Genomic DNA, 26,605 nt, shown 5'->3' on the forward strand with positions numbered 1-26,605 from the left:
ACCCAAACTCAGGTGGCTTTTGAGCCTCAGATACCTCATCTACAAAAATCAGGTGATTGTGAGGAATGGCAATGATATACACAAAACACTACACAGTATCAAACTTACAATAAATGCTCATTTATTGTTTACTTATTGCACTCATTCTTTTTCTGTCTTCCTTTTTTTTTAAATGAGATCTTAGAACATTCCCTGCTTTGTAATTTTATTTTTTTATATCTCACTGTTTTCTCATTTAAGGCCCTCATTTCTAGTATTTTGCCAAGCTACCAGGGCTGGCTTAATAGAATAACTCCTTCTTCTTCTGGCCTAGAATGACATAAATTCATCATCTTTGATCTTATTGTCCATTTGCTTCTTCTCTGCCTCCAATATACTCTTTATCCCCTGCCTTTTGCCAAAATTCATCATAGTTCTTATCTGCTCCTCCATTTTCTTATCTGGCCCGTCTTTGTGACCTCACTGTTTGTTCTGTCTCTGACATTTATTCTCCTTAAAACCTTTTTCCTTCTTGGATTTTTCTAACCTTTGGTACTACAACCTTACTGTCTTTCTTCGATATTCATAGAGCTTTCTTCTAAGTCCCTAACCTTTGGCTCTTCTCAGTTTTTGCTCACCTCCTCCCACCTTGGTATTCTATTTAAAGGAATTTATATTCTTACAGCCATCTATCCTAACTTGATGTATATTATTTACTTTCAACAGGTCTGTCCACCAGCCTTTAACTTTTTTATCCTAATTCTACATACCATGGACGCACCGCATTATTTTCTATACTCTGTAGGAGCCCTCTATACTTAGTATGTCTATAGAATAAATTCCAAGTGTTGAAGCTTGGGATTTGAGTTCTACTCCTCTCTGTCCACTGACACACACTTGGATAACCTACCCTTCCAGTTTCATCCCCTGTTACATGTTTTTACCTATTTTCTTAGCTTCCACTCTCTGGATCTGCTCCTTGTCCTCCATACACATTGTGGTCATTCCACCCGTGATACTTTTATTTGTATTTCCAGCTGACAGTGCCTTTCTTTCTTTATCTGTCTTTGGAAAGCTAGGTTAGTTTTTACTTTCTTTGTGAGGTGTTCTGTCACAATTCCAAATTGTAATGATCTCATCTTTTCAGTAAAATTATGCAGCCTTGTAATAATATCTCCCGTGTGTAAAGCAGATGATGTAGTAGAGTCAGATGGGGACCCAGCTTTAAGGCAGAGGCTGTGGCAGTGATTCAAGTGAAGTGGGTGAAGGCCTCAACTAGTACAGTGGTCTTAAGAGGGGTACTATAAATATAAGAAATACTTAGAGGGTAAAATTGACATGACTTTTATATTAGATGTTTATGGGAGAGGAAAGAGTCAAGGACAATAATGACTGGCCAAATGTTGCAGCTATCAGTCACTGGACTTAAAGAAGTAGGTTTACAATTTGACAATAAACTTCATATATTGAAAAAAAAAAAAAAAAAGTAGGTTTGTATTGACTGACTTTGGGAGCCAGTGATAGTCAGGTGGAGATATCCAAGGTGGATATAACAAGGTGAAATTAAAGGACAGGGTAAAGGATAACTGTATAGATCTGCGGGTCATAAATTTAAGTGATAGTTTTGTGTCTAAAGATTTTTTTATTGTGTTTTACAGTCCTTCATTACAGTTTGAAGCTGCTTGGGCATTAACTAATATAGCATCAGGAACTTCTGCACAGACTCAAGCTGTTGTACAGTCTAGTAAGTAAATTAACATCCTTACTTGCTGGGATTTAAAAAAAAAAAAATAAAGGCAAGGTGGGGCACCTGGGTGGCTCAGTTGGTTAAGTGTCAGACTTCTACTCAGGTCATGATCTCACGGTTCGTGAGTTCGAGCCCCATGTTGGGCTCTGTGATGACAGCTCAGAGCCTGGAGCCTGCTTGGGATTCTGTGTCTCCCTCTCTGCCCCTCCCCTGCTCATGCTCTATTTCTCTCTCTCTCTCTCTCTCTCTCTCTGTCTCTCTCTCCAAAAATAAATAAACATTTAAAAAAAAAATTTAAAGGCAAAGATGTGGAGTTTATTGTAAAGGCTGAATTTTACCTTCCAATATGTTTAAACTAGTGAATTTTAGGAGTTAATTTTGATGGTTGATATCTTTCCCATAGCTATCATTAATCTATCATTAAATAATTTTAATTGTGGTTACTAAAAAGTGAATAGTTTTATCTTTTTGGGTAGAGACTATCTGCTAATGACAGGTTTTAAAATTTCTATTTCTAGTACCTCCAGTGTATTGAGTAGCTTGTGCCTTTTAACTTGGAACATCTATATTTTTAAATTTTTGCCCACCTCAGGATGGGCTATTATTAGTGTGTTGACCCAAACAGACAAAACAGCACTTTGAAAAAAACTAGATGTCACCAAGTACTCTTAATATGTGTAACACTTAACTGGCTTCAGGTGGCACTGAAAATGATTTTAAGTAGTATACGATATAGCAATAAGTTACATTGTGTCAATTAGTGAGAATACTACTCTCTTTCAGGTATTTTGGTAATACCAAAGGAGAAAGTTCCCAGTTAGATGTTAGTTGTACCAAAAAGGTAGCAGATTTTAGACTAGGGCTTTCAGTAGAGACTAGTAGGTACCTACTAGTTACCAATCTACCTATTAATTGTACCTACAATTTAGTAACAGTATTTTGTTTGCATTTTTAATCTTTTGGTTACTTTCTATTTGTGATACTGGTAAGTGATACTGGTCTTCTGTTTGCAGAAGTAATAAATAAAATCAGTTAAATTACAAATGTGAGTCAGTTGAAACCCTCACACACTGCTGTTGGGAATGTAGAATGGTGTAGCCTCTTTGGAAAATAGTTTATCAAAAGGTGAATCATAGAGTTATCATATGACCTAGCAGTTCTACTACTAGGTGGAACCAAGAGATATGAAAACATGTCCACACAAAGACTTGTACACAGATGTTGTACATTTACTCACAATGGCCCAAACATGGAAATAATCTCAATATCCATTAACTGATGTAAGTAGATAAACAAAATGTGTTATATAATAGAATACTATTCAGCAATAAAAAAGAATGAACTACTCACTATCAACAATCACCAGATTATGGAAAGAGCCCAAATGTCCATCGACTGACAAATGGATAAAGATGCGGTGTGTGTGTGTGTGTGTGTAATGGATTATTCATTGATGAAAAAGAATGAAATTTTACCATTTGCAACAACGTGGATGGAACTAGAATGAAGCTAGCATAATTGCTAAGCTAAATAAGTCAGAGAAAGACAAATACCATATGATTTCACTCATGTGGAATTTAAGAAACACAACAGGTGAACATAGGGGAAGGGAAGGAAAAGTAAGATAAAAACAGAGAGGGAGACAAACCATAAGAGACTCTTAAATACAGAGAACAAACTGAGGGTTGGCGGAGAGAGGAGGGGGTGAGGGGGATGGGCTAAATGAATGATGGACATTAATAAGGAGGGCACTTGTTGGGATGAGTGCTGGGTGTTATATGTAAGTGGTGAATCACTAAATTCTATTCTTGAAAAGATTATTACACTATGTGTTAACTAACTTGGATTTAAATAAATAATTTTTTTAAAAAAGGATGAACTACTGGTATGTGCTATATAAGGATGAACCTCAAAAACATTATGCTAATTGAAAAAAGACAAACACAAAAAAATCCCACTTATTATACACTTTCATTTGTATGAAATATCCAGGGTATGAAAATCTATAGAGATAGAAAGCAAATGGCTGCCTAAAGCTGAATGGGCAGTAGGACTGCTATGTGGGTGTGGCATTCTTTAGGGGGTAATGGAAATGTAAAATTAAATTGTGATGGTAACTATACAACTCTGTGTAAATGCTAAAAAACGTTGAATTGTGTACTTAAGCAGGTAAATTATATCTTAATAAAGCTGTTAAAAGTGTGAGTTGGTTTTAATTTAAGTGTTAGTAGTGCAGAGAGATACAGCAAAAAATACTGTAAGTAGTACACAGTTGTCTGAAATTTAAGAAAAAATGATCCAGCTTATTTTAGCTTCCCACCTGGAATGGGTATGATACCATTGTTTCAGAACTTAAGCTAACATGTAAATTATGTAAGCATAAGGATTATAATGATAAATCTCTTTTATTGTTCAAGGTAAGCCAGATATGGGAATAATCAGTTCTTTAATTAATCCCATATCAGCGATTGGGATCATATTGACTAAAGTATTATATTCTAAGTTTATGTGTTTAGGGTTTTTTTTTTTTAATGCATTACAGGAAAAATTTCTTTTTTTTTTTTTTTAGTTAATGATATAACAACTTTTAAATATTGTCAATAGGTGTGTTATTGAATATAATTAGGGGAAAATACTAAATTTTTTTAGGGTAAGGGTATATGCCACATTTATTCATTCATTGAACTATAATTGGGTAACTATAGTGTGCCAGGCTCCCTCTCTCCCTCTGTCTCTCTCTCTCTCTCTCCCTCCCTCTCTCTCCCTCTCTCCCTCCCTCTCTCTCCCTCTCTCTCTCTCTATATAAATAAACATAAATATATAAATATATTATATTTATAATATTTATATTTATATTTATAATATAAACATAAAAATATAAATAAATAAACATATGTGTATATATATATATGTTTATTTATTTATTTTGAGAGAGAGAAAGAGAGCGCGGGACAGAGGCAAATAGAGACAGAGAGAATCCCAAGCAGGCTCTGCTGTGCCAGTGCAGAGCCCAATGCGAGGATTGAACTCCGCAAACCATGAGATCGTGACCTGAGCCAAAATCGAGTTGGTTGCCTAATGAGCAGAGTCACACAGGCACCCCCAAGCTCTGTATATTTTGTCAATGTATTTAGACTGAAATCTATAAACTCTTCGACATTTTATAATACCAGTATTTATTTTTATTTATTATAGATGCCGTACCTCTTTTTTTGAGACTTCTCCATTCACCACATCAGAATGTTTGTGAACAAGCAGTATGGGCTTTGGGAAACATTATAGGTAAGTTGGATTTAGGTTTAAAAAGACTCCAATTAAGAATCTTAATTAACTTTTTTCCTACATTGGCATAGCCATTACATCCTATGTTTCCTCTAATTTTAACGTGGGTTGACTATCTTCTTGCCTTATAAGTACAAACTTAAGATGGTACTTCTTGAAACAGATATGCAATTTGCTGTCAGGATTTTTAGGTTAAATTTCTGTTCTCCAAATCAAAATCTGGAGAAACAGCAACACTTGATGCCCTTGACTAATGGTGAGGAAACATAGAACATCAGTGTCCCAACATGAGCCATTGCATACATTTCAGACTTTCTCATCCTGAATGTAATTTTTTTTTAAATACAATTTTCATTTCTGTAGGTGATGGTCCTCAATGTAGAGATTATGTCATATCACTGGGAGTTGTCAAACCTCTTCTGTCCTTCATCAATCCCTCCATTCCCATCACCTTCCTTCGGAACGTCACATGGGTCATTGTCAATCTCTGCAGGAATAAGGATCCCCCACCGCCTATGGAGACAGTTCAGGAGGTAAATGAAGAATTGCAAAGCCCAGATGGTATATTTTCCCTATGTTATGCTTTAGAGTTTCATGCACAGGGAATGAAATAATGCATATACTGATTTCATTGCAGGTATGAGATTTTTTAAGTAACACATCATATTTAATTTTTGACTCCTGTGAAATGGAAGTTGAGTATCTTGTGGCACCTGAAAGAATATTAGCCCGCCCTAATTCTTACTTTTTAATGACTGTTTTCACGAAAAGGAGACAAACTTTCAAAAAGAAAAATACAAAAGGAGAAAAATCAAATCTCAGAAATTTTGTTACTACATTGCATTGTTGGTTTACTGCTAAAAAAATTAAAGGATCGCTGCAGATAAAACCTGGTGTACTTAAATTCGTATGTTCTTGAATGAATTTACATTAAATCCAATTGAAATTTCCCCAGATTTCTGATAAAATTAGTGTTCTTAAATGTGTGACATGCTTTGTATTAAATTTATTAATTAAAAAAAAGTAGAAAATTTTTAATTTTCATTTAATCTATAAATGAATCTGAATATTTTAAGTTTTTAAAAATTCTATGCAGCCTTTAATCACTTAACTGTGTCAAAAAATGTTAACTCTGAATCTTTATAATTGATATCTTTCACCAGCTTCTACTGCGTTTTGCTGTTATGGAAAGGGTGCTTAGTGTGATTCTACCTCTTCCCTCCCAGATTTAAAAAAAAAAAAAAAAAAAAAAAAAGGATCTGTAAGGCCTGAATTCAACAAACTGTATACTTTGTACTGGTTGTTATTTTCTTGACTAAATCTGGAGCCAGAAACTTTAATTTGACTCAAGTAGCTTATTAAATGTAGGCAGGTAAGTGAGACGACAGTTTTCAGAATAGCTTTCTTTAGGCGTGCCTGGCTGGCTGAGTCGGTGGAGCATGCAACTCTTCATCTTGGGGTTGTAAGTGTGAACCCCACATTGGGTGTAGAGATTACTTAAAAATAAAATCCTTAAAAAATAGATTTTTTTTTTAGAGAGCTATACTTTATAGTTTCATCTCCATTCTTTCCACTTGACATTTTATGTCATAAAGTTACTGAAAACAACTGTTTTTTCTTTTAAGGTACATTAATCTCTGCCAGATTTATTTGGAAGTTTTAATCGGATATCTGAAGTATGTTTTAGGTTTTTCAGATTGAATTTATCAGATTTTCATTTTCCTAATAGGGATTCAAGCAAATTTAACGTTGTCTTTTCTTGCTCTGCAAATAGTATTTACTGTTTTTTGTATCACAGTTATTCATTTTTACAAAGACATATTCATCAACTCTGTGTTATTTATTGTTTATCTTCTTTCCTCAGATTTTGCCAGCATTATGTGTCCTCATATACCATACGGATATAAATGTAAGTAAAGCAGAAGCTTAGATTTGGGATTTTGTTCTTGATGGAACTGGAAAGGTTATTTATTTTTTTAGACTTTTGTAAGTGTCAGCATATATTTTATTAACTTGTGAAGCTTCCACAATGTATAACTATTTTTCAGAAACAGGGTTAAAGTTATATTAAATTTATATCTTAAATCATCCAGACAGCAATAATGCTAACTTTGGAGAAGATTTGCATGTGTAATGTATCTGTATTATTAGTGTATTTTAAAGTATCAGTATTTATAAAGAGGTGAAATCTTTAGAAAGCACCTTCATGGGGTGCCTAGGTGGCTTAGTCGGTTGAGCGTCTGACTTCGGCTCAGGGCATGGTCTTGCAGTTTGTGAGTTTGAACCCTGCAGCAGGCTCTGTGCTGACAGCTCAGAGCCTGGAGCCTGCTTCAAATTCTGTGTGTCCCTCTCTCTCTGCCCCTCCCCCACTTATGCTCTCTCTCAAAAATAAATAAACATTTAAAAAAATTTAGAAAGCACCTCTGTATTTCTTTAAATCACATTTGGTTCTTTTTGTTTTGTTTTGTTTTTGTTAATGTTTGTCTGTCTATTTATTTATTTAGAGAGCGTGAGCCAGGGAGGGGCAGAGAGAGGAAGAGAGAGAATCCCAAGCAGGCTCCTCACTGTTAGCACAGAGCTTGACATGGGGCTCGATCCCACAGACCATGAGATCATGCCCTGAGCTGAAATCAAGAGTCAGACCTTTAACCCACTGAGCTACCCAGGCGCCCTTCATTTAATCTTATGATAGAATAGATATTGTCACCATTTTACGGAGTAAAAAACTGGGCCTCAGGGAAAGATTAAGTGACTTATCCAAAGTTGCAGGGCTAATAAGGATCAAAGTTGATATACACAACTGAGATCTTCTGATGGCAGATCTTGTGTGGTTTCTTTGAAACCACACTGTCTCCCAGGAGACAGTTGGAGGTACAGTGTTGAAGACCCAAACCTTTGGAGGTATAGTATTGAAGAATATCAAGTATAATTTTAAATGCAAAGGTATTTTTAGATGATTTGGTCATTACTGAGATTTACTTAAGAATTTCCTATATATATTCTGGCAGATTTTTTTATTAGATAATCTGAAAACTCTCCTTAATGTAGTAATGCAAAATGTTACTCTTCCATGGGGTAATATAATGAATAAATTTCAGTGAATCTGGTATTGATTCTAGTGTTCATCTAGCATCGATTTGACATCTCTTGTTTCAGCTAAGATCTCTTTCTGATTTGTTACGTGTTTGTGTTTTTATAATTCTGTTTGTTTACATACATACATAATATGAATGTGTGTATGCCAGAATTATGTGTGTAATTTGTCATTGGGGTGAAGAAGATACATCTATGCTAATGTTGCACCACATTTCTCTAGTTCATTTTAGAACTTTAAGCTCTTAGGATGGAATACTTTTGCAACTAAAGTAACTGTCCATTTGTGACATAGTCCAAAATATCATAAAAATTAAGTGAAACTTCTCTCTCTTACAAATGTGGTAGGAGGCAGATATCTAAGTAACTAATCTGTCTAATGATATACAGATGGAAAATGAGTAGTATTTTGTCAAGTTGAAAAGTCATTTCAGATATATGAGGAGAAAAATATTAAAGACTCAAGAGAATACTTAGGACGTTTGGAGAACACAGGTAATTAATAACCCAGCACATTTGCTGGAGAGTTAAGTTGCAGGGTTTTGAATCCTGTGTTAAGGAGTTTTGACTTTATCTTGTAATCAGTGCAGAGTCCTTGAAGACTTTTTTTTTAATGTTTTGTGTTTTTTTTGAGAGAGAGTGAGACAGAGCGTGAGCCGGGGAGGGCCAGAGAGAGGGAGACACAGAATCAGAAGCAGGCTCCAGGCTCTGAGCTGTCAGCACAGAGCCCAATGTGGGGCTCAAACCACAAACCATGAGAACATGACCTGAGCCAAAGTTGGACGCCCACCCGACTGAGCCACCCAGGCGTGCCTTAAATTTTTTTTTTTTTTTTTTTTTTTGAGTCCTTGAAGATTTTTAAACAGAAATGATGTGCTCATACCTGTTATGGTCAAATAACTTAGAAAAGGTATGCAAGGTTTGGACTGGGGAAAGTATGAATGTTAAGTAGGCCTATTTTGCTATCATAGTAAATCTAAAGAAGTTGATGAAGGCCTGAGCTAGAGACAGTAATGGCTAAGAGAGGGAAAATTTGAGCGTTAAGAGATAAAATAAGTAGGGCTTCGAGAGGAAAGGATCAAAGTGAAGGAAAAGTAAAAATTACTGTTTTCTAATTTAGCAATCCTCATGGATATAATGCCATAACTATCAGAAGGAGTAAAAAGCAAAAGGATGAGACTAGTAGAGGAAGGTAATGAGTTTATCGTAGGGCAGACACATTGATTCTGGTTTACTTGAACCATGTTGTTCATCCATAGCAGTAGTCCAAGTAGGAAAACGCAATACAGATTTGAGATTTGTCTGTATTTAAGGGATTCATGAAAATATGGAAAAAGGGCTAAAAATTGAATTCTAAGAAACTCTCTACATTTAAGCAATGGCAGCAAGAGAAAAAGAGCCAGGAAAGGAGTTGTTAAAACTAGAGAGATCGAAGAATAAGCTATAAAGCAAAGATTGGGGGGAAATATGGCAGAAATCTAGCACTTTCTGGATCACACAGCATCTCGTATACCACCTTAAGAGCCATATATCCTTTTAATGTAGCTGATGGCAGACCAAAGAATAATCGTCTAATTTGTGTTCTGGATTGATGATTCATACCATTAAGTGGAGTGTAGAGTTAAGGGGAAAGTAAGGTTGGAAAGACAAATCAGTGGTGATTTTGTAGTATGGATGAGAGAAAATTAGCACCAGTGTTAGAGCTCAGACATTAGGAAGACAAGAGAAGACTTGAAAATTTTTTCGGTGATAACTTGCTGGGTTTGACGTGGGTGGTAAGAAAAGAGGAAGTCGGGGATAATATCCAGCTTTCTAATTTGGGTTTTAGGGTATAGGGCACAACAGAAAACAATAGTAGCAGGCAGAGGAATGAAACAGCCGGATTGACTTAATTTATTAGTGAGAATGCTGGAGAAGCTGGGTTGGGGTGTGGACATTAGAAGAAAAACTAAATATTGACCCTTAGGACTACAGAAGAAATCTGGACGGATTCAGGTTAGTCTGTGTTTATTGCTTTCTGGCTATTATGCTTCTTAAAGTTTATTTGCAGTTGCAGTGATTCTGTAGCATTTGGTTTTCCTGCCCTTTTTGAAGTTGTCCATGGCTTGACATGCCTAGACAATTTTTAGTGTTCCCTAACATTTGATATAAATCTAGCTTCTTTCACTGCTAGCACAAATAAAATTAATCAGTTGTAGCAGATGGGTTATGTGTAGAGACTTGATTGTTAGTGACACTTGATGATAAGTGTGTCAGGGATCCCGGAGACCACCCTCAGGCTCAGTGAATTTCCGGAAAGAATCACTGAAAAGCTGTTTTGCTTATAGTTTATTACCACAAAAGGATACAGATCCATTTAGGAAAAACTCAGTTTTTTCCTTCCTACATAGGGAACGACCTAGTTCTTCCTGGCTGTGTGTTTATCTTCTGTGTGTCTCCTTTATTACTCACACAGAACACTTTACTTCTTGACACTTCTGGTCACCAGATGTGTGGGAGTTTTCCCCACAACAACAGGCAAGTCTCTGACACCAAATGGGTTTCCTGCAATTTAATTTGATTGTGACATGGTCTATCTGGAGAGAGTGTCAGGTCCCACAGGTTAAGTGCTCAGTTCTTCCAGATTACCCCAACACACGCACCCTTCAGATGCCAGTTGCAAGCCCAGGTTATCACCTGTGCTTATGACGGCTGGCTATAGATTGGAAGTTCCGACAAGTCCCCTCCTTGGGTTCATTTAGATTAATTTGTCAAAGTGGCTCACAGAAGCCAGGGTAACACTTTAATTGCCAGTTTATTAAAGGAGATGATAAAGGATACAGATGAACAGCCAGATAAAGAGATACATAGGCCAAGGTCTAGGAGGGCCCTGAGGGCAGGAGCCCTGTCCTCGTGGAGGTAGGGTCCACCACCCTTCTGGTAGGGACATGTTTACCTACCTGGAAGCTCACTGAACTCTGTCCTATTGGAATTTTTATGGAGGTTTCCTCATGTAGGCATGATCAATTATTAACTCTATTTCCAGCCCTTCTCCCCTCTCCGGAGGATGAGGCATGGAGTTGAAAACTCCAAAACTTCTGATTAGGGCTTGGTCTTTCTGGCAACCAGCACCCACCCAGAGTCGCCTCAGTAGAACAAAAGATGTTTCTACTGCTCTTACCACTTAGGAGCTTATAAGAGTTTAGGAGCTCTGTGTTAGGGACAGGGTCAAAGGCAAATACTAGAACAAGAGAAGCTCCTAGTACTCTTATCACTTTAAAAACTACCGGGTTTTAGGACTTCTGTGCCAGGAATCACAGACAGACACCTATATATAAATACACTACTCATATCATATATATGTGTGTGTGTGTGTGTGTGTGTGTGTGTGTGTGTGTGCATATGTATATATATATACACATATATATGTGTATATAAATATATATTTCCTATTATTTCACAAGATTAAAATCAACAAAGGCAAAAGGCACAGAGGGCAGAGTTTAGGAGAAACCAGATGCAAGCTTCCAGTTATTCTCTCCCAGTAGAGTTATAAGGACAGTGCTTTATTTTCCCAGCAGTCATGTGTGACACATATGAACACATGAAATACTGCTAACCAGGAACCTCCTGAACTTTGGTGTGCAGGTATTTATTGGGAGTCAGTCCCAAAGGCATGGACATCCCGCATGATGGCCCTTACCTCAGGCTTCACCCTCTTCCGGAGGTCAAACTGATACAAGTGTGTCCCACAACCTCAAGCAAACTAAAAGAGGTACTCACATAAAATCACATTGTTACATAGCTATTTATTTGCCCAAGATCTGAGGTACACAACATCATTAGGCAGTATAATCCAAGAATTCAGAGGTTATCTCAAAGTTGCTGATCAAGGGCCAGTCCTTTCTTTGGAATGTATAGAATGTGAGTACCTTGGGCCTCCTAAGTTACCCTTTATTGCATATAAGGATTAAATGTAAGTATACTCTTTGTAACTCGACTCAGCTCTAGTTGTCTCTGAAGCATGTGTCAAGTTGACATTTCATAGATATTCCACAGACGTCTAATCTTCTAGGAAATGCTATACATGTTAATAGCATTTTTAGGAACAGTACCTAGCAGGACATGATTTGTTAGCACATTTATTGGAGTGGAGACCATTGAAGGTCTCTGAGCTGAACATATTCTTGTTGGAAGACTTTGTGTTGCAAGAGATTGCCCTTTGACTCATATACTAGTTTTCAAGAAGATTGTTTCTTCAGAACATTAACCATGTAGAGTTGTCAGTCTTTTGCATGGGTGCATTTGTGCTTTCTGTTGTGTGTCTAGAGATGAGCTTTCCTGGAAGTCTTTAAGTACCTGAAATATTGGCTGAAGTAAAAAACTTTTAAAGCTTTGTAGCAGAGAAAAACAGAAATGAATAGTGGAAAATAATTAAAGTAGACCAGGGTTGCTGAAGACTTTGTTGGAGCATCATTAATCAGATTATTAGCTAGAAGGAAAAGAGTACACTCATAGACTATTAATAGCTGTAAGAGCCAGGTAGCCTGGCATAGAAATCAAGAAAAGGGGAAATCCAAGAAAAAAGAATAAAAGAATAGCAGAAGGAGAAGGTATAAAAGAGCAGAAGCAGTTCAAATGGGAAGAGTTAACAAAAGGTAAAATTATAAACATCAGAGACATAGAGCAGCTGTTAGCCTGATAATGGAGATGAGAAAAGCAAATTTTGATGAAAACAGAAGAAGCTAGAATGGCCTGATAATCATGTGCTATGAATTTAAAAGTTTTTAGAGCTTTTTTCAAATGAAATTTTCAGTGAAGACCCAGTATATCACTAAACAAAATTAAAGAGAGACTAGAGCCTGCAGTTTCAGGAGGCCTAAGACTTAGCTGAACCCACCAGTTTTTAAGATACTGTCATGGAGATCCACTGAATATTATTCACTGACCTCAGCTTAGAAGCCTTAAATATTTCATTTTTCTAAACCTCTGTATAGTAGAAAAAGGTGGTTTTCTGCTAGTAGTGGGTGCCACATGGCGGGGGGGCGGGGGGGAAGGTTACATTTTATTTAGCAGCCTCCTAAAACACAGGCCAACTCAACTAGTATTGTTTTGTGAACATGGTTTATTCAGACACACTATTATGGATAGGTATTTAGGCTGTTTCCTGAATTTGCAAATATAAATAATGTAGCAGTAAATATTCTTGTGTATTTTCATATTATTGGAATACCCTTGAGTAAATCCCTAGAAGCGGGATTGCTAGGCCAAAGAATGAATGCATTGTAATTTTCTTACATACTGCCCAAATTCCTTGTCTTAGAGACTGTGCCATTTTGTATTTCCAGCAGCACCATATGAAAGTGACTTTCTCCGTAGCCTTGCCAATAGCATATGTTATCACATTTAAAAATTTTGCCTATCTGATGGGTAAAAAAACTGTATGTCAGGTTTTTTTTAATTATTTTTTTATTTTTTAAAATTTACATCCAGATTAGTTAGCATATAGTGCAACAATGATTTCAGGAGTAGATATCTTAGTGCCCCTTACCCATTTAGCCCATCCCCCCTCCCACAACCCCTCCAGTAACCTTCAGTTTGTTCTCCATATTTAAGAAAAATATGTTTTGTCCCCCTCCCTGTTTTTATATTATTTTTGTTTCCCTTCCCTTACATTCATCTGTTTCGTTTCTTAAAGTACTCATGAGTGAAGTCATATGATTTTTGTCTTTCTCTAATTTCACTTAGCATAATACCCTCCAGTTCCATCCACGTAGTTGCAGATGGCAAGATTTCATTCTTTTTGATTGCTGAGTAATACTCCATTGTGTGTGTGTGTGTATACACACACACACACACACACACCCCACATCTTCTTTATCCATTCATCCCTCGATGGACATTTGGGCTCTTTCCATACTTTGGCTATTTTTTTTTTTTTAATAGATGAAATTTATTGTCGAATTGGTTTCCATACAACACCCAGTGCTCATCCCAAAAGATGCCCTCTTCAATACCTGTCACCCACCCTCCTCTCCCTCCCACCCCCCATCAACCCTCAGTTTGTTCTCAGTTTTTAACAGTCTCTTATGCTTTGGCTCTCTCCTGCTCTAACCCTTTTTTTTTTTTTTTTTCCCTTCCCCTCCCTCATGGGTTTCTGTTAAGTTTCTCAGGATCCACCTAAGAGTGAAACCATATGGTATCTGTCTTTCTCTGTATGGCTTATTTCACTTAGCATCACACTCTCCAGTTCATCCACGTTGCTACAAAGGGCCATATTTCATTCTTTCTCATTGCCACGTAGTACTTCATTGTGTATATAAACCACAATTTCTTTATCCATTCATCAGTTGATGGACACTTAGGCTCTTTCCATACTTTGGCTACTGTTGATAGTGCTGCTATAAACATGGGGGTGCATGTGTCCCTTCAAAACATCACACCGTATCCCTTGGATAAATGCCTAGTAGAGCAATTGCTGGGTCGTAGGGTAGTTCTAGTTTTTTGAGGAACCTCCATACTGTTTTCCAGAGTGGCTGCACCAGCTTGCATTCCCATGTATGTCAGTTTCAATTTGCATTTCTTTTTTTAAAAAAAAAATTTTAATGCTTATTTTTGAGAGACAGACAGAATGGGTGCAGGGGAGGTGCAGAGAGAGAGGGAGACAGGGAATCTGAAGCAGGCTCCAGGTTCTGAGCTATCAGCACAGAGCTTGATGTGGGGCCCAAACTCACAAAATGTGAGATCGTGACCTGAGCTGAAGTTGGGTGCTTAACCAGCTGAGCCACCCAGGTGCCCCTAATTTGCACTTGTTTCTTTCTTTTTTTTTTAATTAGTGAAGTTGGACATTATGTTGTATATATAAGGGCCATTTTTATATCTTTGTAAGTAGCCTGTTTGTATTTATTGCCTGCTTTTCTATCAGATTTTTGGTCTTTTTCTCTTAGGTTTTAAAAGTTCTGTATATATTAAGGATATTAGCTCTTTGTGATACATTATTTCAGATATTCTCCTAATTTGTCTTTTGTCTTTGATAGATTTTGCCATGCAGACTTATTTTTTATGTAATCAGATTTATCAATCTTTTGTTGAATCTAAATCCTTTTCCTGAGTTAATAATTTTTTTATTATGTTAAGGAAATATATCCATAAAATCCTATTTTGAGTGTTGACATCAAGAATGAGTGTTTAGGGGCACCTGCGTGGCTCAGTCAGTTGGGCGACTGACTTCGGCTCAGGTCATGATCTCACACTTCGTGAGTTCAAGCCCCACTTTGAGCTCAGAACCTGGAGCCTGCTTCGGATTCTGTGTCTCCAGCTCTGTCTCTACCCCTCCCCCACTCACATGTACGTGTGCAGTCTCTCTTCTCTCTCAAAAATAAACATTAAAAAAAAATTTAAGAATGGGTGTTTAATTTTTCAGTGACTGTGGAGATTATCAGGATTTTTCTTAAATCTATTAATCTAACATCTAAATGATATTTCTAAAATTGAACCTTCTTTGTATTTCTTAAATAATTCCACTTGATTATCATATATTGTTTTCTTAGTGTAGTATTGGATCGTATTCGCTAATGTTTTATTGAGAATTTTTGCACCAGTATTCACATAAGTGATACTGGGTCTGTGGTTTTACTTTATGCTATCTTTATTAGGTATTAATATTATATTTTTATTGCTTTTTTAAAGTTTAGGTATTAACATTGTGCTTCCTTTATTTTTTATGCTCTGAAACAATATATATAGCATTGGGGGCTTTCCCATCTTTGAAGACTTGGTAGTTTTGCCCTTGAAATTTTTGAGTCTTGGTACTTTGTGGGGTTAGTTCCTTGATAATTTTCTCTGTCTTTGCTATGGAAATTGACTTGCTTAAGCTCTCTGTGTCTTCCGAGATCAGTTTTTATTAACTATTGCCCTAAGAAGTTACTCATTTCATCTAGATTTCAACTCTACTTCCATGTACTATTTACTGTTCTTTTTCTAGCTCTTGATTTGGGATTTATTTATTTGCATCCTTTTAGTTGTGTAAATTTGTAGGAATATGAACTTTCCTTTGATCACTGCTTTACATACATCCATTATTTTCTAGTATGTGGTATTTTCCTTGTAATTTTTTCAAAATTTAGTTTTTTTTGGTATTTTCTCTTTCATCCAAGAGTTGTTTGTTATATGGCTCTTAAATTTCCATAACAGAAGTCTTTTTGGTTTTTATTTTATTAATGTCTGTCTAACTTTTTGTATTGGAATAGTTTTATAGTATTTCTGCTTTATGTAATTTATTGATGTTTTCTTTGGAACTAACATGATTTTTATGCTCCATATGCAAGTTATATTATCTATTAGCAAGGTATAAATTTCAATATATATTCATAAGATCTGTGTCCTCATTTTTTATCTACTTCTCTCATACTGAAAATCTGTCGTGTGTGAAAATACATTACTCATTTATTTTTATATTTTTGTCTTGCATCCTTTTAGTTTCTGCTTTGTAATTGTGTTTGCAGGGTTATTTGGTGGGTAGATTTTATAACTGTTATGTCTTTACTGTAAATTGTAGGATTTAGCTTTATAAAGCAGCATTATTTGTTCTTTGTAATGCTTTTTAGCCTAAGTTCTGGTCTACTAACAGGATTATAGTCTCTGTTTTCTGAATGTTTACTTGGTGTACCTTAGTTCATTCTTTTAATTTTTAGCCTTGTTGAATTACTTAATTTTAGTTGTGTCTCTTGTATACAGCAGAGAGTTCGGTTCTGTTTTGGGAGCCAATTTAAGAACCTTTTTCTGGTTTATAGGTGAGTTAAACTTGTTCACATTGTTTGATATGTTTGGTTTTATCTCAGTCACATTTTGTATGATATTTTGTGTGTGTTTTATTTTTTATTTGGTGTGCTTTTTTTTTTCATTTATTTTGTTATTTAGGAAGGTTCATTTTGTTCTAATATTACCTTTTTATTTATACCTTTTATAATGCCCTTTTCTTTTACTATCTGGTTTGGCAGATAGTATTTTTTGACTAGTATCTAATACCTATACAATAATTGATGAGCTCATTCTGTTTTCTCTTTTGTCTTGCCTCATCCTCCCATTTTTGAATCTTTAGGCTCATGTCTTTTGCCAAATTTAGGATATTTTCTGCCATTATTTCTTAAAATATTTTTTCAGCTTCACTCTCCTTCTGCGACTCTGATGACAGAAATGTTAGATCTTCTGTTATTGTTCTATAGATCTCTGAAACTCTCTGTATTTCTTTGTGATTTAAAAAAAATTTTAACATTTATTTTTTATTTTTTTTTTTAATTTTTTTTTTTCAACGTTTATTTATTTTTGGGACAGAGAGAGACAGAGTATGAACGGGGGAGGGGCAGAGAGAGAGGGAGACACAGAATCAGAAACAGGCTCCAGGCTCTGAGCCATCAGCCCAGAGCCCGCCGCGGGGCTCGAACTCATGGACCGCGAGATCGTGACCTGGCTGAAGTCGGACGCTTAACCGACTGCGCCACCCAGGCGCCCCAACATTTATTTTTGAGACAGAGAGAGACAGAGCATGAACGGGGGAGGGGCAGAGAGAGGGAGACACAGAATCCGAAACAGGCTCCAGGCTCTGAGCTGTCAGCACAGAGCCCAACGCGGGGCTCAAACTCACAGACTGCGAGATCATGACCTGAGCTGAAGTCGGATTCTTAACCAACTGAGCCACCCAGGCGCCCCTGTGATTTTTTTTTTTTTTTATTTACATTATTGTCAAGTTAACTAACATAGAGTGTATACATTATGCTCTTGGTTTCAGGAATCAATTCCTGTGATTCACTGATTACATACAACACCTAGTGCTCATCCCAACAGGTGCCCTCCTCAATGCCCATCACCCGTTTTCCCCTCTCCCCCACCATCGACCTTTATGGTTTGTTTTCTGTATTAAAGAGTCTCTTATGGTTTGCCTCCCTCTCTGTTTGAAACTGTTTTTTCTCCCTCCCTTCCCCCATGGTCTTCTGTTAAATTTCTCAAGTTCCACATATGAGTGAAAACATACGATACTTGTCTTTTTTTGACTGACATATTTCACTTAGCATAATACCCTCCATTTCCATTCACACTGTTGCAAATGGCAAGATTTCATTCTTTCTCATTGCCAAGTAGTATTCCATTGTCTATATAAACCACATCTTCTTTATCCATTCATCAGTTGATGGACATATGGGCTCTTTCCATGATTTGTTGTTGAAAGTACTGCTATAAACATTGGGATACATGGGCCCCTGTGAATCAGCACTCCTGCATCCTTTGGATAAATTCCTAGTAGTACTATTGCTGGGTCGTAGGGTAGTTCTATTTTTAATTTTTTTAGGTACCTCTATACTGTTTTCCAGAGCGGCTGCACCAGTTTGCATTCCCACCAACAGTGTAAGGGGGTGCCCCTTTCTCCACATCCTCGCCAACGTCTGTTGTTTCCTGAGTTGTAAATTTTAGCCACTGTGACTGGTGTGAGGTGGTATCTCAGTTGGTTTTGTGCAATCTTTTTTAAATATTTATTTATTTTGAGAAAGACAGAGCACTAGTGGGGGAAGGGCAGAGACAGAGAGGCTGACGCTGGACTCGATTCCACAGTGACCACCCGACCACACCTGAGATCATGACCTGAGCTGAAACAAAGACTCAGACACTTAGCCTTAGCTGACTGAGCCACCCAGGAGCCCCCTCTTTGCAATCTATTTTGATGTTTGTTTTCCTGTTATCCCGATTGGATGATTTGTATTGATCTTTGAGTTTGTTGATTGTTTTTTTTCTTTCTCCATTTCACTAGGGAGTATTTCCAGTGAGTTTTAAATTTGGATTACTGAATTTTTTAGTTTAAAATGTTCTGTTTGGGGCACATGAAGGTGGATCAGTTGGTTAAGTCTCTGACTGTGGCTCAAGTCATGATCTCGGGAGTTTGAACCTCATGTTCAAGGCAGAGCCTGCTTGGGATTCTCACTCTCTCCTCTTTTTCTGTCCTCCCCTGCTCGTACTTTCTCTCTTTTCTCTCAAAATAAACAAAAACTTTTTTTAAAAATTTGTTTGGTTCTTCTTCATGTCGTGTTTCTTTGCTGAGATTTCCTATATTTAGTTGTTTTAAATATGTTCACAATTGTTTGCTGAAGTATTTTTATGATAGTTACTTTAAAATCTTTGTCAGAGAATTTCAATATCTCTGTCATCTCAGCCTTGACATCTGTTGGCTGTCTTTTCCCTTTTGAGTTTGAGATGTTCCTGGTATGACAAGTTGTTTTCACTTGTAAGCCTGCACATTTTGGGTGTTCTGTTATGTGACTACAATTTCTATTTAAGTCTTGTTACCTGCTACTGCCACACTGGGTAGTAGACAGGCTTTGTTCACACACACCACATCTGCAGATACCCTTTAGTAGGGAGGCCTTAGTGCTGGGGTGGGATGGTAGGTGGGCTCAGCTCTCAGGCACAGCTTCCTTCTGTCCCATTCTTGAATTGCAATATTTCTGTTTTTTCAGAATAAATACCATTTATAAGTTTTTCTTCTACTCTTACTTCCACTTTTGTTTGTGATCTGTAATGATCTATTTCCTCAAGCATCTCTTAGTTGAATGAAGCTCATCATCTAATGAAGAAGGTGTCAGGAGCTTTTTCTGAAAAGGACAGATAGTATATATTGTAGGCTTTTGGGGCCACATGGTCTCTGTCCCACTAAGATGGGGTAGTTTTAAACACTTAACTCTCCTTACCACTCCTCTTCTTTGAAATCTTACACAGGCCTGGGGCAGGAGGTCCAGACAAAAGCTAGACTTTAATTTTTTCTCTTCTTACAGGTAATTTGAAATTTGTAGTCTCTGACTTCTAGTAATGCTGAAGGTGTGGGTTAAATGTGGTTTTATTTGTTCTTTTTATTGATCTCTATACTTCTTGAAAGATAGGTAGATGGACTTAATTCAGATGGCATTATTTTATTTTTAGTTTTTATTTTAGAGTACGAGTGTGTGTGGTGGAGGGTGTGGGGTAGGGGAGGACAGGGGAGGGGAGAGAGAGAATCTTAAGCAGGCTCCATGCTCAGTGCAGAGCCCTACTCAGGGCTTGATCTCATGACCCTGGGGATCAGAAATCGAGCTGGATGCTTAACTACCTGAGCCATCCAGGTGCCCCTGGTGGCATTATTTTAAAAGCAACAGAATGTCTTTAATTTGCATACCTTAGTAAGAAACATCTCTGGATTTCACATGAGATAAGATCTATGCTTACATATAACCTCTTTGACTTTGAAAGAGTCAATAAACCTGAGTCTTTCTTTTGTTTTTTGTTGTTTGCAAAATCAGATGGCTATGGGTCATGGTTTATGTTCTGTGCTCTTCATTTGGGGACCTTTTTCAAGGGCTTTGCAAATAATTTCCTAAGGTTAAAATGCCAACTTAATTCTTTTTTAGTTTTAATAATAATAAAAAATATTATTACTAAAATAATAAAAAATAATAATAAATTACTTGTTTAATAGCCTAAACAAGTAATTATATTGCTAAACATGTATGAAAACCACTGGTATAGACAGGTGATCTTTTTGGGCTCTTCTAGACTTGAAGCAGCTTGGTATATGGTCTTGTTCTGTATATAAAGTGTTTCCTTGTGATTATTAGGTACTCAGTTTGCGGGGCAGAGAGAACAACTTTTCTACTTGTTTTTAAATTCATTTATCTGATATATAAATGCATAAGTTGGGGTAGACGTTGTCTCACACTTCCATGTCTCATTTTTGTAAAGAGTGATTGATCTGAGGTAGGCATTGAGAGAGTACTCTGCTGCTTAGTAGATTTATCAAGTAAGCAGATACTTTTGCCACCAAGCTAAAACATAGTTTAATTACTTTTTACGTTACCACCTCTGAGTTATGTATTTTAAGCATTCAGAAAAATAACTGAATTGTAATTCTTTTTTACTTCCTGTAGATTCTCGTAGATACTGTTTGGGCTCTGTCATACCTGACAGATGGAGGTAATGAGCAGATACAGATGGTTATTGATTCAGGGGTTGTGCCATTTCTTGTGCCCCTTTTGAGCCACCAGGAAGTGAAAGTCCAAGTAAGTATTTAAAAATTTTTTCTAACTTGTTTAAAATTTTGTTTGCTATAACCTGTTAACTTGAACAACCAGGGTTCAGTTCGGTCCATATGTACATATCTTCCATATTTCTCCTCTGTTTTACTGAACCTGATTTTGTTGGTTTCCAAATCTTTATCTCACCCATATTCTTCAGTTTCAGACTCCTAGAACCCAGTTGTCCTTGCTAATCATTCACCCCTTGCATTTTTACGTTTTCTCAGGATTATGAAAACTTATAGAGTCAGTTTCCTCATAAACAAATAAATGTATAGAAAGTATTTTATCCCCACCCCAGACAGCAGCACTCAGAGCAGTTGGCAACATAGTGACTGGCACCGATGAGCAGACCCAGGTTGTTCTCAACTGTGATGTCCTGTCACACTTCCCCAATCTCTTATCACACCCCAAAGAGAAGATAAATAAGGTAAGGCACATAATAGCCTCATTGGTGCATTTCTTTCTGTCTGTACAAACTGTCCCCTTGTTTTCTGTTGCTATTTGTTTGATCATAATTTTCTTCACAAGCACTGTAGTTATGATGAGAATTATTTCAGATCACCTCTGCAGTTTATTTTGTTACAAGTGTTATTTTGTTATAACCAGTGTTTTTATTTAAATAAATTGGGCAGTAGCAAGGATCGGTAAATTAGTAGCCATGAAGTGAGAATCCATACAAAATCTCTCGCTGGATGGCTGGTATCTTTTATAAACAGATCATAATTTAATCTCCCTATGAAATTAGATTGGACCAAAAGATGCAGTGCCTAAATTGAAGGATCAAAAAAGTCTTTTTTAAAATTTCAACTTTAGATACAAACTTATTATTAATTGTTAAATATACTTAAGTACTTCAGTCTCTTTGTATCTGCCTTATTTCACATTGCATACAATTTTTAAGGTTCATCCATGTTGGAGCATGTGTCAGAACTTCATTTCTTTTTATAGCTGAATAAATATTCCATAGTACATATATACCACATTTTGTTTATCCAGTCATTTGTTGGTGGACACTTGGAGTTTTTCTACTGGTGGCTGTTGTGAATAATGTTGCAGTGAACATCGGCATGCAGATGTCTATTTGAGTCCCAGCTTTCAGTTCCTTTGGGCATATATCTAGGAGTAGAACTGCCCAGTCATATGGTAATTCTGTGTTTAGCTGTTTGAGGAGCTGCCAAATTGTTTTCCATAGTGGCTGTACCACTTTACGTTCCCACAAGCACTGTATGAGGGTTCCAGTTCCTTTTTTAAAATTATTATAGCCACTCTAGTAGGTGTGAAATGATGTCTCATGGATTTGATTCGCATTTAGTTTAATGTAGTTTTATCTGCCTGAAATGCCACGATTCCCCAAACCAGCAGAACTGACCATTTCTTCTGTGTCATAGCTGTATTTATATAGTTGCTCAACTATAATTTGACAGTTGGATTGTTACAGAAAAGTATGTTGTCGAAAAAGTGCATTTTAGGAATGCATTTGCTCCAATGAAGGGAAAGAAACCAGAGTCTTTTAGCCTCTGGGCCAGTTATTTTTACTGTAGAAATTTCAATAATTTGGGATTTTTATAGCTAAATGTATTCCATAATTGGAAACAGAGCTGAGAAGTGAGGAAGCCGGACAGAAGTGGGTGTAGAGAAGTTCTGGCATGTGATCAATATGCTCTGAGTGAAGGTATCATGGGGGACAAAGGGTTCACATAGATGTTTACTCAGCCTCAGCAGCCATTTAGTCTCCTTAGAAGTTTTTCACCTTGAGCATTTGTGTTACTTGGACTTGGGATCATCATGGGACCCTCAAGGTAGAATCAAACTTGGGTTTATTCCCTCAGCATATTAGTTTAAAATGTTTCAAACCTACAAGAAATTTGTAAGAATGGTAGAGTGAACACTGACTTACCAGTTGTTAACCTCTTCCCACAATTGGGCAAAATAAATTTACAGTTAACTTTTTTCACTGTAAAAGAGGAAGAAGAGACAGCACTTGACACTAAAATTACAGCAGACCTGCGTGTTTGTGACTTGTAAATCCTTAAAGGTTACAGCAAAATTTGTTATATAGACCCATCCCAGACTAATTGGATACTTAATTTCTAAATATATCTTGCAAGTAAATATTTTTACAGGAAAGCAATTCTCCTTTCTTAGAAGTAGTTTTAACAAACTTTTAGGAAATTGAGTCTCTTATTTATTTATTTATATCATTATCTTTTAGAGGGAGCTTAAGCACCAAAAAATGTAAGCTGCATGAGTAAAGATTTTTTTGTCTCTTTTGTTCACTGCCATATTACCATTGTCTACAGTAGTGCCTAGGGATATCTGGGTGGCTTGATTAAGGATCTGACTCTTGATTTTGGCTCAAGTTATGATCTCACAGTTTGTATGATCAAGCCCCGTGTTGGGCTGTGTGCTGACAGCACGGAGCCTGCTTGGGATTCTCACTCTCTCTCAAAATAAATAAATAAACATTAAAAAATAAATAAAATAAAGTAGTTCCTGGGTGATGTAGGCATATATTTTATTGGGTGGATCAGTGCAAGGTTAGTGGGCCCACATGTGATGGATGGAAGTTTCCTTATAACGTGTTTAAAATGAGACATTCTGTGTCATCTCATTGCTTTTTAGATGCATTTCCCTAATGCAACTCAAGTGATTTTGTTATAGTTTATGTAAACTACATAAAAATAAAAATATAAATGCATTAAAATTAATCTTTCAAACAAAGGTACCCTGTATTTTGTTCAATTATAGGAAGCAGTGTGGTTCCTTTCCAACATAACAGCAGGCAACCAGCAACAAGTTCAAGCTGTAATAGACGCCGGGTTAATTCCTATGATTATTCATCAGCTTGCTAAGGTCAGTCATATTGTGAGTTTATCGTGTACATTAACATATTATAACCAAGATTTTTTAATAAAGAATTCATACAATCATTTCTTTTTTAACCTTCAGGGAGACTTTGGAACACAAAAAGAAGCTGCCTGGGCAATTAGCAACTTAACGATAAGTGGCAGAAAAGATCAGGTAAGTTTGGAAAAACTGTTAGGATTGTTATTATCGGAAAGTACACTACTCTTTTATGTGTAGGAGCTGCTGGTTGTTCATAAGCCCTGTAGTGTGTTCTTTTTGGGTAAAATATAATTATATAAATAAACATTTTTCTCTTGTTGCCTAGGTTGAGTACCTTGTACAGCAGAATGTAATACCACCATTCTGTAATTTACTGTCTGTAAAAGATTCTCAAGTTGTTCAGGTGGTTCTAGATGGTCTGAAAAACATTCTGATCATGGCTGGTGATGAAGCAAGCACAATAGCTGAAATAATAGAAGAATGTGGAGGTAAGAGTGCATTGAAGAAAAATAGTTGAGCAGTGGAATGCTGAAAGATCAGTTCCTTTCAAGGCAACTAAGTAGAAAGAAAACTGTCAGGAAACACTGCTCCATCATCAAAGTATGCTGCTGTCCTGTATTCACCAGTTAGCATTACATGAGGGTTTTCCAGCAGGCATCAGTCCGTACTTGGGGAAAACTGGTTGTGAAGGTCATTCTGTGACCTTCCTAGAGGGTCACATTGCTTTTTAGGTGACATGAACACTCCTCTTGAAGTCACAGTGTGCGAGAGCAAAAGCTTGGGAACTGCTATGATAGAGAAAGTTATAAGCTTTATTTAATCCAGAATTTCTTAGAATCCTTGACAGTGAAACACTTTCTTCACATTATACCTGATACGTGATTCTATAGACCTTACTTTGTGAAATACTATTCCATGTTGTTGGAAAGGTTAATGATTTTGGAGTCATCTAGGTATTTTATTTCAGTCTTGTGATTGCTAGAGCTGTCTGCTGAAGTTATTACCACAGAAGTTACTTTGAAATTTTAATAAAAAAACTTATTTGAAATATTAAATATTTCTCTGATAATGATATATGAGGCATATTTTAAGGATACCTGTTCAATATGTACCAAGTTGCCCAAACCTTAATTTATTCTATTGTCATGTTTTATTTTGTATATTTTATTGACTATTATGTACAGTTATATTACCCCTTTCATTTTTTTTTTTTAAGAGAAAGTAAATGTAGTCACATCATAAAATATTCAGACTGGAAGTATCTTCTTAATAACAAGAAGAAATTATCCTAGAGATGTTAAGTTTTGTCTATGGCCATGGAAGTAGATCTTCATACTCTTAATTCACTGCTCATTCTGGTTTTAAGATATTTTGAGATAATTTGAAATTAGCATTGTAGTCTAATTCAGAACTTACCCCAGAAAGTTTGAGCTGCAGAATTGTTACTCTTCAGCTTTAATCAATATAGTTGCTTCGGTCTCTGGGAAGTATACTCACAATTAGGATACACATTTACTTAGTATTTTATAATTTTGTAAAGAACTTTACATCCATTATCTGTGACACTTATATTCCCATTTTTCTGGTTTTTTATATTGCTGTTAAAAAGAAAAAAAATGCAACTATTTCAAAATAACCTAGCTAAAAAGATATTTCAAGGAAGAATATTGTTAAGGATTTAAATTTATAGACTTGTACATCTGATGCATGGAGTAAATATATTGGGAATGTAAATGAAGACATTCTACAGTTCTGAAAACTTATTTTTCAATTTCATTGTGGCTATAGGATATAAGCACCCTCTTTGTTTTTTTCTTCAAAGAAATTATTTCAAAATTTAAAGCTTTGTCTTCTATTTATATCAGTTAATCATGAAGTTTCTGAAAACATGTTTTTGTTGTTATATAAAAGTAATAGCATTTTGAAAACAAAAGGAAAGATAAAAATTACTATATGAGATAGTATGATTCCACTACAGCAGCCTGGGGAGATCTCAGTTCAAGTTCTGTCACTAACTTGCCACTCAACCTAAAATAAACCCCTTTACATCTCTATAGCTTCCTCATCTGTCAAATGGAGTATTTAGGTGTTTTTTAAACTGTCTGCCTCAGATACCAGATAACCCTTGGGGTCAAGGGTTTCTAGAGAGGAAGAAATTAGTGGGATGCTGGTCCTCCAATCAGAGCAGCTCAGAGTTTTATCTGTGTTTTAGACAAACTGTCATTTTCGGGGTGTGGTGGGAGGGTGTTGTGAGTTCTTTAGGATTTTCCATGACTAGAATGAACACAGTTTTTATTCATGTCCACTTGATTATTTGATTTTTTGTTTTTATCAGGTTTGGAGAAAATCGAAGTTTTACAGCAACATGAAAATGAAGACATATATAAATTAGCATTTGAAATCATAGATCAATATTTCTCTGGTGATGATGTAAGTATCCATTAAAGTATGGTATGCCTACATGTACATTAAAACCTACACATACTGTTAAGTTCACTGAGAATTTTTTTATCATTAATATGACAAGTATATACTGTATTTGGTTGTTTTTTTTGTTGTTTATTTTTGAGAGAGAGAGAATGTC

The 26,605-nt window shown here is 36.2% G+C and overlaps 1 protein-coding gene across 1 annotated transcript in view; it reads left to right on the plus strand.

Annotated features, from left to right (window-relative positions):
- Nucleotides 1–26,605, plus strand: part of KPNA3 (karyopherin subunit alpha 3) — a 100,299-nt gene that overhangs the window by 69,507 nt on the left and 4,187 nt on the right. The window contains exons 7-16 of the mRNA XM_043578359.1: nucleotides 1,638–1,723; nucleotides 4,922–5,008; nucleotides 5,372–5,541; nucleotides 6,873–6,917; nucleotides 21,025–21,156; nucleotides 21,473–21,601; nucleotides 23,923–24,027; nucleotides 24,124–24,195; nucleotides 24,347–24,509; nucleotides 26,357–26,451. Of these exons, the coding sequence (XP_043434294.1) occupies nucleotides 1,638–1,723; nucleotides 4,922–5,008; nucleotides 5,372–5,541; nucleotides 6,873–6,917; nucleotides 21,025–21,156; nucleotides 21,473–21,601; nucleotides 23,923–24,027; nucleotides 24,124–24,195; nucleotides 24,347–24,509; nucleotides 26,357–26,451 (1,084 nt within the window). The remainder of the gene's footprint in view (nucleotides 1–1,637; nucleotides 1,724–4,921; nucleotides 5,009–5,371; nucleotides 5,542–6,872; nucleotides 6,918–21,024; nucleotides 21,157–21,472; nucleotides 21,602–23,922; nucleotides 24,028–24,123; nucleotides 24,196–24,346; nucleotides 24,510–26,356; nucleotides 26,452–26,605) is intronic.

The sequence above is a fragment of the Prionailurus bengalensis genome, chromosome A1 (assembly GCF_016509475.1).
Source record: "Prionailurus bengalensis isolate Pbe53 chromosome A1, Fcat_Pben_1.1_paternal_pri, whole genome shotgun sequence".
Taxonomy (NCBI): domain Eukaryota; kingdom Metazoa; phylum Chordata; class Mammalia; order Carnivora; family Felidae; genus Prionailurus; species Prionailurus bengalensis.